Source organism: Branchiostoma floridae, chromosome 9, assembly GCF_000003815.2.
Source record: "Branchiostoma floridae strain S238N-H82 chromosome 9, Bfl_VNyyK, whole genome shotgun sequence".
Lineage (NCBI taxonomy): Eukaryota > Metazoa > Chordata > Leptocardii > Amphioxiformes > Branchiostomatidae > Branchiostoma > Branchiostoma floridae.
Genome location: NC_049987.1, coordinates 11,501,595 through 11,513,784, shown reverse-complemented (window position 1 = coordinate 11,513,784; position 12,190 = coordinate 11,501,595). Strand labels below are relative to the sequence as shown.

Below are 12,190 nucleotides of genomic sequence, written 5' to 3'. Positions count from 1 at the left end.
CCCCCCCCATTTTAGATATGTAATGGGTATTCATTAACTGCCTGTCTAAACCATGCTCCTAGTATTCCCTATTGACTTAACCAATAGCCAGTCAGCCACTAGCAGTGAGAAATTTTTATACAGTCTACTACAAGTAAAAAGTAGCCCATAAAGTTCATACATAAAGAGAGTCATTAACCCAAACTCTTTGGTAATTTGCTTTTATCTTTGAAGACATCCTATTTGAATTAATGAACATGTACATCTATGCTAATTTAACCTTTTAGATGTGTAACACAAATATCTTCTTCATTCCCTCTTTCATCAGGGACATTGCAGCTGCAGTAGACAGATATGAGAGGTTTAAATTTGACAGGATGTATTATGTGGTAGGTATTTGATCTAGGCCTTGTATCACAATAGTAGTATGGCTTCCATGCATCATGCTCTAAAATTATATCATTGTTCACACATGCAAATCAATAATGAGAATGTGCTATTTTCATTGAAAGGCTACTTTTTGTTTTTTTATATCTTACAAACATTTCAATTCTGCATCACCTGATTAAGGGACTTGTAGAGATTGTAAGTTAAGACATGGTCCTTTGTGATCAACTTGGATGTAAGGGTACACATCAGGCTTATAGCTAGGATTTTATAATAGGGTGTCCAAACTTATTGGTGAGTCGCGGTAAGTGACTTTTGTAGGGGGGTCTGTTTAGCCTGGTACACATTACTTCCTCAACTTTAACTTGTATCTTATCTACATGATTCCTAAAAATTACCACAGGTAGACAAGAGCCAAGAAGATCACTTCCGCCAGCTGTTCAAGACACTTGAGAAGATGGGATATACCTGGGCAGACAGGTAGGTTTTTTAAGACTTAGACTTGTTACAAATTCCCCATTCCATATGGTAAGCGTTTGTTTGACAAAATACTTTTTTTTAAACGGTTGTATGATCACAGACATATAACGTGTTAGTACATGTATTCATATAACTGTTCGTAGTCCATTTGTATCTGCTTGTTTGTATATAGCTGTGGAAGTCCTGATAAAAGTTGCTGCACTTTTCTTGTCTCATTTTAAGATTGTTGAATTTATTTTTAGATGCCACCATATAAAGTTTGGAAGAGTCCAAGGCATGAAGACCAGGAGGGGGGAGGTGGTGTTGTTAGAAGACATCCTGAATGAAGCACAGAGACAGATGTTGGACAATATGCAGCAGGCTGCAAGTAAGGCTCAGCTATCAATATCATATTCATGCACATATGTTGAATGCATCATATCTGCAATGTACAAGCTTAAGTATGCAAAAGTCAGGGCTAGATTGTATTTTATACTCAGTAACTCACTCAATCCTCTTCTAGGCCTAGCCTAGTGATCCCTCAGCCAATATATACATGTAGGTGACCTCCATCTGGCCAAGTCTTCAGCGATACATGACGCTGTATCTAGAGTCAGTCCTCCCTCTTGTAGATCTCATTCTGTATTGTTCTTTGCCAGGTCTCTTTGGGTTGGCCTCCGTTTCTTTTGCCAGCTGTAGACATCTTGTATAAAATTTCAGTACTAATCCATGCTTAACCTTATCCAGCCACAAAACATATGGATAATCCTGAGGAGGTTGCAGAGACAGTAGGGATCACAGCAGTACTAGCTCAGGTGAGAAAACATTTGACACGTTAAGACTTAGCCAGAATGATCTCCTGGTTAGTGCCAACAGGCATATTTGACACTATCCCTGCCGTGCTATACAATATGGTGACCAACTTCCTTCAGTCATACACTTGTACTCATTTTAGTCAATGTTATGTTTTACATTGTATACCTGTATTGTCTTCTGCATGCCAGGATTTCCGTGGCAAGATCTTGTCTGACTACAAGTTTGACTGGAACAGGGCACTGCAGAGTAAAGGGGACACTGGTGTGTTCCTGCAGTACACACATGCCAGGCTGTGTAGGTAGGGTCCATTCATTCATCATCATATCTGCCACCTATTTGCACATCTTTTCATTTGATTATCAAACTTGGCATATTTGTTTCAAATACCAAAGTACCAGACATAAGTGCTTTTTTTTCAAATTCAAACTGGAAAGTGTGTACCGTTTGTAGTATGGCCAATATTGTAAAAAGTGAAATCATTTGTACTGTTTCTGCGTCATGTGTGTAGTTTAGAACGTGAAAGCGGGATGTTGGTACCTGACAGCTGTGACCCCGCCTTGTTACAGGAGCAACAGGCGCTACAACTACTGCAGCAGATAGCTGGGTAATGTTTCTCATGTTTTCCCTGATATATACTAGTCATTAAAGTTAAAGTTGAGCTACAGTTACTGTTACAATTACTGTAGTTGTTCTTCCAAAAATTCAAAGTAAGATTTGAAATGCAAAATATGCATTGTCATAAATTCTCAGTAAATTTTGAGATGTTACTTACAGTTTTACACACAATCTCCTGTTTGTCTATAGCAGTGTATACAAATACTATAAGTTAGTTTATTACAAAACCTGCTGAGACTTCATAACCTATTCTAAATTTGATCCCTTTTAGATGTTTAATAATCTAGATTATGACTTAAACATTTTCAGGTTTGACCAAGCAGTTCATAAAGCCTGGACTGAATTAGAGCCAAGGCACATCCTGTCTTACAATCTGCAGCTCAGGTGAGAACTTGGCCAAAGTTGTAAAACATTTAGTGTCTTTGTTGTCATTTAAGGACGTTTCTTGAAATTTTGAAAGCTACTGAAGTTGATATTCTGATGTGCCAACACGTTTGATTTGACTTTATTTTCAAGTCAGCTATTTCCTTATATCTGCCTTTTGCTTTTCATTTCTTAGTCACCTTGTGGCAGCTGCACACAAGTCACTCAAGGTCAAGGGCAGCCCAAAGGATGTGGCAGAAGTAAGTAGAACCTTAAGATAAAACTTTGATCCAGACCACACTGTTTTCTTTATGCACTATGTACACTTTGGGTAAATCTTGTCAGCCAGGCCCAGAAAGCATGATGAAGAATAGAAACTCACTGTACTGCCTTGAAATACATTTTATGTTCTGACACTAAGTCTCAACTTTTCCCTCTTAGGCACGTCTTCTGTTGTTCCATGCTGCTCGTGTGACGTTAGCCAATGGGATGGATCTACTCTGTATGACACCTGTGGACAGGATGTGATGTTGACCAATGAGAAGGCTCTACTGTGGATAAGATGTGATGTTGACCAATGGGAAGACTACTTTGTTTGACACATGTGGACAGGATGTGATGTTGACCAATGAGAAGGCTCTTTTCTGTATGACACATGTGAACCTGATTTGACATTAGTCAATGAATAGGATGGCTCACATATTTGTATATATGACACCTGTGGACAGGTTGAAATGCTACTTCAGCTATTCCATTTATTAATACACATATAGGGAGAAATGTGTTGAGTGACAGAAAACTGTACAGTGATCTCCTTCAAGCAACTGTTGTACTGAGCTGCACTGAGACTTGTAAATAAAAAATAAACAGTAAAATCTGCTCATACTGGAATTCTTCATTTATTCATTTCTGTTGTATTATCACTTGATACTGTGGCTGTAAATATGGGTCTCTATATCTACACTGTACTGTGTTCTAAATAATTTCCATTGTTTGGTCCATCTGATAAATATCAGTGGGATACATGTACATGTCTACATGAACATATTTACAAACAATTCCTCCTGTTTGTCATCTCATAGGTAGCAACCCATTAGGAAAAGATTTCAATAATCTTTTTTTTCAAAGTTGTGTTTTTTTACTTAGTTTTCATAATGAAAATTCAATTTCGTAGGAAATTTCAGCATTCTTACACTTGTATTAATCTATTCACTGCCTCCCTTTTTGCTATTTCTCTTTCCTCCATTCCTCCTATCTTTCTTCCCTCCTTCCCTCTCTTCATTAATCCCCTCTAAGTCCATTTTCTTCCCTTTACTCTTTTTGAACGTCTCCTCTCCACTGATAGGTTCTATGATGGTGCCTGCTCGGGTGACCACCTTGGGTTCTGTCAGTTTGGCCACGGCAGATGGAGTGTTCCAGTCCTTCCCCAGGGGTGCTCGAATGGAGCGCTCAAACTCACTGATAGACCCGAAACCCTTGGGCAGTTGTCTCACCTGGAAAAATAAATAAACTTTTTAAGGGTCGTCTTAACAAAAGAAAAACTTTATTTAGGTTTCATATAGGGGTAGGAACTGGTATAATGTACCTGTGCAGAACAGTTCTTTTGTTGGACCAGTCTGAAAAAAAACGGACCTGAAAATCAGTGGACTGCATTTTTGACCGAGTTGAAAATGGTCAGATTATATCAGCATGGGATTACACATTTTGGGACAAAGCAGAGTAGAGTTTATAGCCATTTCTACCAAGTTTCTACAGTCAAACTTACATGAAGTTTACATGAAAATAGGATTTTAAAATGGGAGTTGGGTACTCCACTTCTGTAGAAAATTGGGCAATTGTTTTGAGCATCGCCCATTCACCAGTTTAAACAAACAATTAGACCTGAACCTGATCCTCTGGACCTAAATCGTACATGTACCTGAATTTCCTGAACTGGTACAAACTCCTAGTTTCAAATGATTATACATAGTGCAAATTTATCAAGTAGTGGTTCCACCCTTATGTACAGTTGTAAGACTAGGACCCACCTGGTGAGTTTTGAGGTGCACATCCTTGTCCTCGTTGATGATAACATGGTGCAGACCCCAGTCCTGCCGAGGCTTTGGGGGCGGAGCCCTCTTTATGAACCTGCCAAAAATCAACAAACAAAATTGCCATAGTCAAAAACACATTGTAGATTTATCTGAACAACTCATCTTTTTTGTACATTAGATATACGTGTAGACTAAGCATGTTTCACAAACAATATGATGCAGGAGCCACATGACTCAGAACTTTAGCCAGCTGTATGCTGATTGTTTCACCAGTCTAGTTGTGGATTCCTCACTAGTCAAGCAGGGGTTGCCACTATCTTAGACATGTTTATGACAAAGTCTATCAGCCATCACAAAACTCTGAGATTTACTGGGTTGATAAAGAGACATATACTGTGGCCGACAGCAACGCACCTATTTTTTTCTGATCAACACACCTATTTCCTGTGCAACACACTTTTTTCAGTGCAACACACTTTTTCTGCGCTGCACACTTACTTTTTTGCACTGTACACTTTTATTTTTTTGCTCTGCACACTTTTTGCTCAGTGGTTCCTACCCTATGCACCACCAACAGGACCTACCTTGTTCTTTTCTTGCGATTGACCTTGACCCCGACTCCTCCCCAGTTCCCCCACCCCGGCATGAACAAGTCAATGTCTTTTGGCTTCCCTGCTTCCTCTGCCTTCCTCTTCTCTTCCACAAACTCAGTCACCACATCATCGTTGGCGAACGCTTCTTCAATGTTCTCCCTCTGTTGGTCAAAATCTATCATGTCGATGTTGTCATCCACATCGAGGTAGGTCGGAGCAGAGGATTTGAGCTTGGAGGGTTGGATGGTGAAGAACTTCTCAGGGTTGATGTGAACTTCCTTCACAATCTCTCTCTGCTTCTGGAGTGAGGGGTTGGTGGCTTGGTCTACTTTTGGCTGCTGTGTGGAGAGCGTCTCTGCATCTGCTGGAAAAAAAAGAATACAATATCTTAAGAAGTGAAAAATCTATAACTTTTTCAATCAGAAATATGTGATAAGCAATAGGTTATGCGCTAATTTCAAGTTCAGTTTATATCAAAACGTTATTAAAAAGTTCTTAAATATATAGCACACTAAAGTAGCAGTTTTTCACCCCTAGTTGTATTGGTTAGAAGGTTAGAAATAAGGGACTCGAGGTTAGCAAAGTAGTAAGAAGTCAGAACACAAGACAAAAATAATAACCTGGTATTTTTGCGGCTGCCTCCACTTCTTCCAGTGTTTTCCTCCTCTCCAGCCCTTCCTCCAACATTGTCTCATCATCATCAAAGTCCTGTACCTCCCCAGCCTCATCAGTGGTCCTCCCCATCACTCCTCCATCTGGTCGGGATTTCTTGGCATCCACTTCTGTCTTTTTCCTTCTTCTCTTTCTCTTCTTGCCAGTTTTCTTCTCATCTTTTAAAACATCAGACCAGTCTGCCTTCTCCTCTACTTCATTCTCTCCTTCCTTCTTTTTCTTGTTCCTTCGTCTTCTTTTCTTTGTACTTGCATTTTCAACCTTGACTTCTTCCAGCTCTTCTTTTTCATCTATGTGCTTTTGTTGGGGTTGCTCTTCTATTGTGTCTTTTTCTCCACTTGTGACTTCCTCTACCTGTTCTGTTTCCTCCTCATCTGTTCTAAGCTGTTGTTTCTCTTCTACAGGTGGATCATCCTTTTGGTCACTTTTTGAATTTATCTAGGAAAGGAGTCAGAATGCTTCATGTTATCTGGTCTAAATGATAACGTTATTTTGTAAAAAAAATTCTTAAGGGTATTGCAACACACCTAACACATACAGTGAGTATTACAAGTTTTTTGCTGTTTTAGCATATTCTTACCTTCAGGGCAGACCGCATCCATGGATTCTTATCATCAACCCCCATTTCCATGACAACTGCCTCCTCACTCTCCTCCTCCTCTCTCTCCTCCTGATCATCATCACTGCTGCTGTCCTGCTGCAGAGCTCGGATCTGATTGGTCAGCTCACGGCTTTTCTCCAGCTGTTCCTGGACTGCCTGACGAGCCTGGGGGTTAAAGGTCAAATATCTGAGAACACAATCTTCTCTTCAGAACCTGACAGCCACAGCCTCATGATGAAAAATTCATGAGGCTGTTGTCTTTGGTGCTACAACACTGACAACCATGAGCTTCATTGGATGTTAACCTCATGGTCAATAACATTTCAATCTTTTAACAGTTACCAGAGTCATTTAAAGCTGTTGAAGAAAGAATACCTTTATGAAAAAGGAGCAAAATCTTTAAAACTCGAACTCAGATCAAGTCGTACTGTGGCAGAAATCTAGACTTGAGCACACACAAGACCAACCTCATCATCAAACTTGGCCATGACCATCTTGCTGCGTGCCCACTTGCCCGTGTTCTTGTGGCGCAGACTGGCCCGCTCCTCGGCGTGGAGCTTCTCCGCCTTCCGGATCTCCTCCAGAGCCAGTTCTGGGTTTGTCTTGTGAAGCTCCTCGATAGCGAGTTTCTCTGCATGGAGACGCGAGCGTTTCTTGACACGGTGATACCTGTGTGGAGGACAATGCAGGTATGAGGGGGTGGCAACAAAGTATTCTTAGTCAGTTGTAGTCAGAGTAGTTTGAAAGACTTCAAATTAACATGCATGTACTGACAGTGCAATGGTTGAGTGGGCAGCATGTTCATGTTTAGCAGGTTGTGATCCCTGTCCGAGTCATACCAAAGACTTTAAGAATGGTACATGCTGCTTTCTCTGCTTAGCACTACCAGCAGACTAGCTCCCAGCTCTAGTACCTTGCACAAATGTGTGACTCAAGGGCTACAGAAATGGAGATTGGTTCAACCACTAAGCATCTGTTACAGATGCAAGGGCAACTTCAATGATACAAATCTATGAGAAACAGCAAGTCTTACTTCTTGCTCTTGATCTTTTTCTCCCGCGCACACTTTGCTGCGTGGTACGACTGCAGTGCTCTCATCTTCTGCAGCTCCTTTCTGCGAGACAGCGCCTCATCCAGACTCATCGCTCGCAGTGCCTCCTCCTCCGCTTCTGTCAGCTCGTGGTCTCGCCGTTCCGCAAACTTGCTGCCGTGTAGAACCTCGAAGATCTCACGTTCAAGGTCGGTACTGGGCTGTGAGGCAAAGTAAGAGATCCTGTTAGCACTTCTACTGTGGTATAACTACATCACAGTGTGTGCTGTACTCTAAAAATGAGGCAGGGCAAAACTTCCTTCCATTGCAAACTACATTTCTAGGCAAATTCTCTTTCCCAACATTAGAGAACCTTCGCCAACCTTGAAAATTGTGAACCACCGTATCCCCCTCCCCAAATAAAATAACAGCCAGCCCCGCTCAAAGTCTGCAAAGAAGGCTACCTAAAACACTCTAAGGCCTGTTTGCTTGTAACATTTCTTGACTAAACTTTGTTGAGGAAACAAATATAACTGTTGCTCTAGGATGGATATAAGATCTTAAATCCTGTCGGTTCTGGTCAAGGCCTTTAACTGTAAATAAGAAAACCTACTCACCTTAAATGACTTGACCATACTGTCTGTAGTTGGTAGAGACACGGGTTCCTGCTGTAGTGGGAAGACCAGCTGTGCAGCTTGTCTGTTCTGCCGCACAATAGGGGTCCAACGAGACACTTCCTTCTTGGTCGCTTTGTATGCAAGCGAGCGTTCAATCTAAGAAAGGAGTAAGGACAAAACAAAGTTTTTTAAGCATTTACGAATTTCAGTCAAGTTCAGGAAGAAAAACTAGAAAGGAATAGGTCCTGGAAGAAAAGGGGTTGAATGAAGAAAAGTTGAAACCTTAACATGAACTCACCCTCTCTGCCTGTGGTTTGACTAGTGGAGCATCAATGACCTTCTGGCGACCTTGCATCTTGCGGATCTGAGTCTTGACCTTGGAGAACTGGTTGGTGTTCCGCAGTGACCCCACCAGCTCGTTAAGGTGCACACGGCTTCCTCCTATCAGGTAACAGGTGTAGATATCATCAACAACAGTCATTCCAAACTTGTAAAGCCAGTTTACATGTAAGTTTCAAGACACCATATTGGAAGGCTTGCATTTCAACTTGCTGCTGAAGTGTAAAGTTAACTTTCATACCATTATAATGTCATACCAAATATTATTTTTCTCTAACCTGGGCGACACTTTTTATGTACTAAATCTTGAACGACAAAATAGTACAATTACAGCAATTTCTATGTAAAAAATCTCTATTTTGTGACTTTTCGTTGCATGTTATAAGGTTTGATGATACTGTGTGATGACCATGCCAGGGTGATGGTACAGGAAACACTCACTTATCAATTAGTATACACAACTGTTCATAGTTAATGTCCACCTACCATTATCACCAGAGGAGATGTCAAATGGAGACACCTGGAGACTTGGCTCTGACCTTTGGATGACCTTCCCTCTGGAAAGGAACAATCAGATTAAAACACGACTGTAGTACATATTCATTAATTGGTTAGCTGTCAGGCACTGAACATGATACAAATGGGCAAATCAAGAAGTGAAAAATTGAAAGTCTTGATGAATGTTATAAAGAATCTGCACAGGTTACTGAGCACTGCATTATTCATATAAAAAATGGTTGATTTTCTAAACCAATGAGATCCTCTAAATTCTAAATGCATTACTAGTATGGTCACAAAACTTACTGAAGATACTGGATAAGTTTTTGTAAATGGTCAGATGTCGCATTCTCTATCATCTTTCTTTAGTATCTGCATCTTATTACCTGGATGCCTACCCTTAATTAACCATTGTGGTATTGGAGTTACTCATCTGTGCCACTGACAAAAGGAAGTGCATGCGTACCTGAAACATCTGACCATTTCCAAAATCATATCCATTTTTTTCATACCATATGACATGGATGTATAATCTTCATCAAAGCATTGTGGTATTGGTGTGGCTTCACTTTCTAAAACATACTAGCATAAAAACAGTGTCTATCTGGATGTCATACTTAATTCTGCTTTTCTTGTCCAGTGATGAGATGGCATCCAGCAGGTTTCTGTGCTGCCCCTCATTGTCTGACTCAGCCTGGAAATAAGATACATTTTCATTGCCATGTCATTTATAATTATATGCTCGACCTTGATTTAACCTGGCTTTGTTTTTGACCCTGTTCTGAAGCACAACAGTTATGTGGTTAATATCAGACATATTTTATGGCCTTCTTCTCATTCAAATACTAACTAATGACTATCAATTAGTGAATTTGAGAAGGGAAACCATGGTGAATGATCACACTGTATGGTGTGTGTGTACCTCATCATCACTGAGAACCAGAGCACTGTCATCTTCATCAGCCTGGTCTGCATTCACTGCCAGCAAGGTCCTGTTCATAAAGATACAAAATGTCAGATCATCATCATCATCATCATCATGGCCGAGTTACCCGGACCAGTTCTACTCTCTCCTTCCTGACATCTCTGTCCCCACAGCGTTCTTTAAATCCTTGACCTGCAACCCCACATCACAAGCAAGATACTGACATAAAAATTCCCTACCTGGGATTTTTATGGGTATCTCCAATAAAGTTTTCAACTTGAATAGTGGAATACCTTGGAAATCATTTATTTTTTTTACTGATGGGACTGTTTTTTTAAATTGATAAGATAAAATCCTGTAAAGCAGATATAGTAGTGTACTCTGGGTCTTCTTCTTAAACATTCTCGCTTACTTACTGAAATGTACATAATTTCCAAACGTACGGACAGCAGTCCATATGATGTTTTATGGGTAGGAGCTAGTGGGCCCAAAGTAAACAAACAAACAAACAAACAAACAGCCCCTTTAGGCCTATTTTCCGAACCATGAAGCTGAGTCATGGCCATTAACCGCATATCTTTCCGTAATCAACCGATAGTGCGTAACGATATGTGTAACAATGCGTGTATATATGTACGAACATGTGGAAGTTTGATGGAAAACGATCTAAAGCTGACCACCGTGCCACGTGCACCACATGTCCTCACGATGCTAAACTATGCTCTGCAACAAATATCCCCTTATATCAGCAAATATGTACACAAACTCCATATCTAACATTACGCATTGAGAAAGACACGACAGTTAGCACAGTTTGGTTGAAATAAAGGAAAATTTGCAAAGTAGATTCTTACCGGACAGGATCGTCTGCCATGGTGGCGGATAGATCCTATCCGGGATTTCATGTTCACCGGAAGTGATGTAAGGGCCGCAGTGCGCATGACCACAGACTTAGCTCGAAACCAGAAACATGGACATTTCTGATGGGTGAGCGCGGTGGAGGGAGAACACACGAAAATTTTACTTTTGTCGGCTGCTTGGACGTTTTGTTGACGTGACAGTAGCTTCTCTGCGTAAAGAACAAGCTCCCGGATCCCCTGATAATAGGTAAGGCGAAATGTAATGTAATTTCTTGGCTCATTTTTCTCCAAAATGTCAGCAATCACTGACAGAAATCCAGTCGACAGTCGAAGAAAAACAACAGTACATGTTACTAAGATAGTAAGAAATGTCTTCATATCATACCAATTGATCGACGTGTACCCAGGACATATTTTTGAAGTGATTACTTGTCTGGCTCCGTGGCGGGTGTTATATTCTGCCGTTCAACACATGGTAGTTTTACTGGTGGTCTTTGTTTTATATGGCAATGACAATCATGATCTTTATTGCATACTAGTATTCCTACCAACCTGAGCTAAATGCAATGACGAGAGAGTTAGATAAATTAAGTATACAATGTAGGTGTAAAGAGGTTACATTTTATATCTAAAATCTACAGAGTCTCTTCTCTCATTTAATAATAATAATAATAATCACCAGGTGTATTTTGCCAGCCAGTAGGTACCCATTATGAGTAATGAGGCTGATTAACGTGGTCGAGGCACCTTGTGTAAACGAATTTACAGAGCTTTCCCAGTACGTTGTACTCTTTATACTTGATTGAACGTTATGTGAGTAAGGTGCCTTTCCTTTGCCTATAGACCAGATAAGGCATTATACAGGTGAATAGGGTGCCTTTCCTTTGCCTATAGACCAGATAAGGCATTATACAGGTGAATAGGGTGCCTTTCCTTTGCCTATAGACGAGATAGGGCATTATAAAGGTGAATAGGGTGCCTCACTTTTGCCTATAGACCAGAAAGGGCATTATACAGGTGAGTAAGGTGCCTTTCCTTTGCCTATAGACCAGATAGGGCATTATACAGGTGAATAGGGTGCCTTTCTTTTGACTATAGACCAGAAGGGGCATTATACAGGTGAGTAAGGTGCCTTTCCTTTGCCTATAGACCATGTAGGGCATTATACAGCTGAGTATGGTGCCTTTCCTTTGCCTATAGACCAGATAAGGCATTATACAGGTGAATAGGGTGCCTTTCCTTTGCCTATAGACCAGATAGGGCATTATACAGGTGAGTAAGGTGTCCTTCCTTTGCCTATAGACCAGATAAGGCATTATATACAGGTGTATAGGGCGCCTTTCCTTTGCCTAAAGCCCAGATGGGGCATTATACGGGTGAAGCGGGGGCCTTTCCTTTGCCTA

The 12,190-nt window shown here is 40.7% G+C and overlaps 2 protein-coding genes and 1 long non-coding RNA gene across 4 annotated transcripts in view; 2 read left to right on the top strand and 1 right to left on the bottom strand.

Annotated features, from left to right (window-relative positions):
* Positions 1–3,499, top strand: part of LOC118423141 (probable arginine--tRNA ligase, mitochondrial) — an 8,240-nt gene extending 4,741 nt beyond the window's left edge. Inside the window, exons 10-18 of the mRNA XM_035831148.1 lie at positions 308–368; positions 770–846; positions 1,089–1,213; positions 1,573–1,640; positions 1,830–1,939; positions 2,150–2,245; positions 2,566–2,640; positions 2,816–2,879; positions 3,061–3,499. Of these exons, the coding sequence (XP_035687041.1) occupies positions 308–368; positions 770–846; positions 1,089–1,213; positions 1,573–1,640; positions 1,830–1,939; positions 2,150–2,245; positions 2,566–2,640; positions 2,816–2,879; positions 3,061–3,147 (763 nt within the window). The 3' untranslated portion in view covers positions 3,148–3,499. The remainder of the gene's footprint in view (positions 1–307; positions 369–769; positions 847–1,088; positions 1,214–1,572; positions 1,641–1,829; positions 1,940–2,149; positions 2,246–2,565; positions 2,641–2,815; positions 2,880–3,060) is intronic.
* Positions 3,500–12,190, bottom strand: part of LOC118423140 (U3 small nucleolar RNA-associated protein 14 homolog A-like) — a 14,443-nt gene continuing 5,752 nt past the window's right edge. The window contains exons 2-14 of one of the 2 annotated variants that reach the window (XM_035831146.1): positions 10,782–10,802; positions 9,925–9,994; positions 9,620–9,696; positions 8,991–9,061; positions 8,464–8,606; positions 8,166–8,321; positions 7,552–7,769; positions 6,986–7,187; positions 6,498–6,683; positions 5,866–6,355; positions 5,237–5,609; positions 4,647–4,746; positions 3,500–4,112 (exon numbers count right to left, since the gene is read on the bottom strand). In XM_035831146.1, coding sequence (XP_035687039.1) covers positions 3,825–4,112; positions 4,647–4,746; positions 5,237–5,609; positions 5,866–6,355; positions 6,498–6,683; positions 6,986–7,187; positions 7,552–7,769; positions 8,166–8,321; positions 8,464–8,606; positions 8,991–9,061; positions 9,620–9,696; positions 9,925–9,994; positions 10,782–10,802 — 2,395 coding nt within the window. In that variant the 3' untranslated portion in view covers positions 3,500–3,824. The remainder of the gene's footprint in view (positions 4,113–4,646; positions 4,747–5,236; positions 5,610–5,865; positions 6,356–6,497; positions 6,684–6,985; positions 7,188–7,551; positions 7,770–8,165; positions 8,322–8,463; positions 8,607–8,990; positions 9,062–9,619; positions 9,697–9,924; positions 9,995–10,781; positions 10,803–12,190) is intronic. The other variant, XM_035831147.1, reaches the window with a different exon arrangement.
* LOC118423142 overlaps positions 10,810–12,190 on the top strand; it is a 5,318-nt gene continuing 3,937 nt past the window's right edge. Inside the window, exon 1 of the long non-coding RNA XR_004831993.1 lies at positions 10,810–11,034. This is a non-coding gene — a long non-coding RNA (uncharacterized LOC118423142). The remainder of the gene's footprint in view (positions 11,035–12,190) is intronic.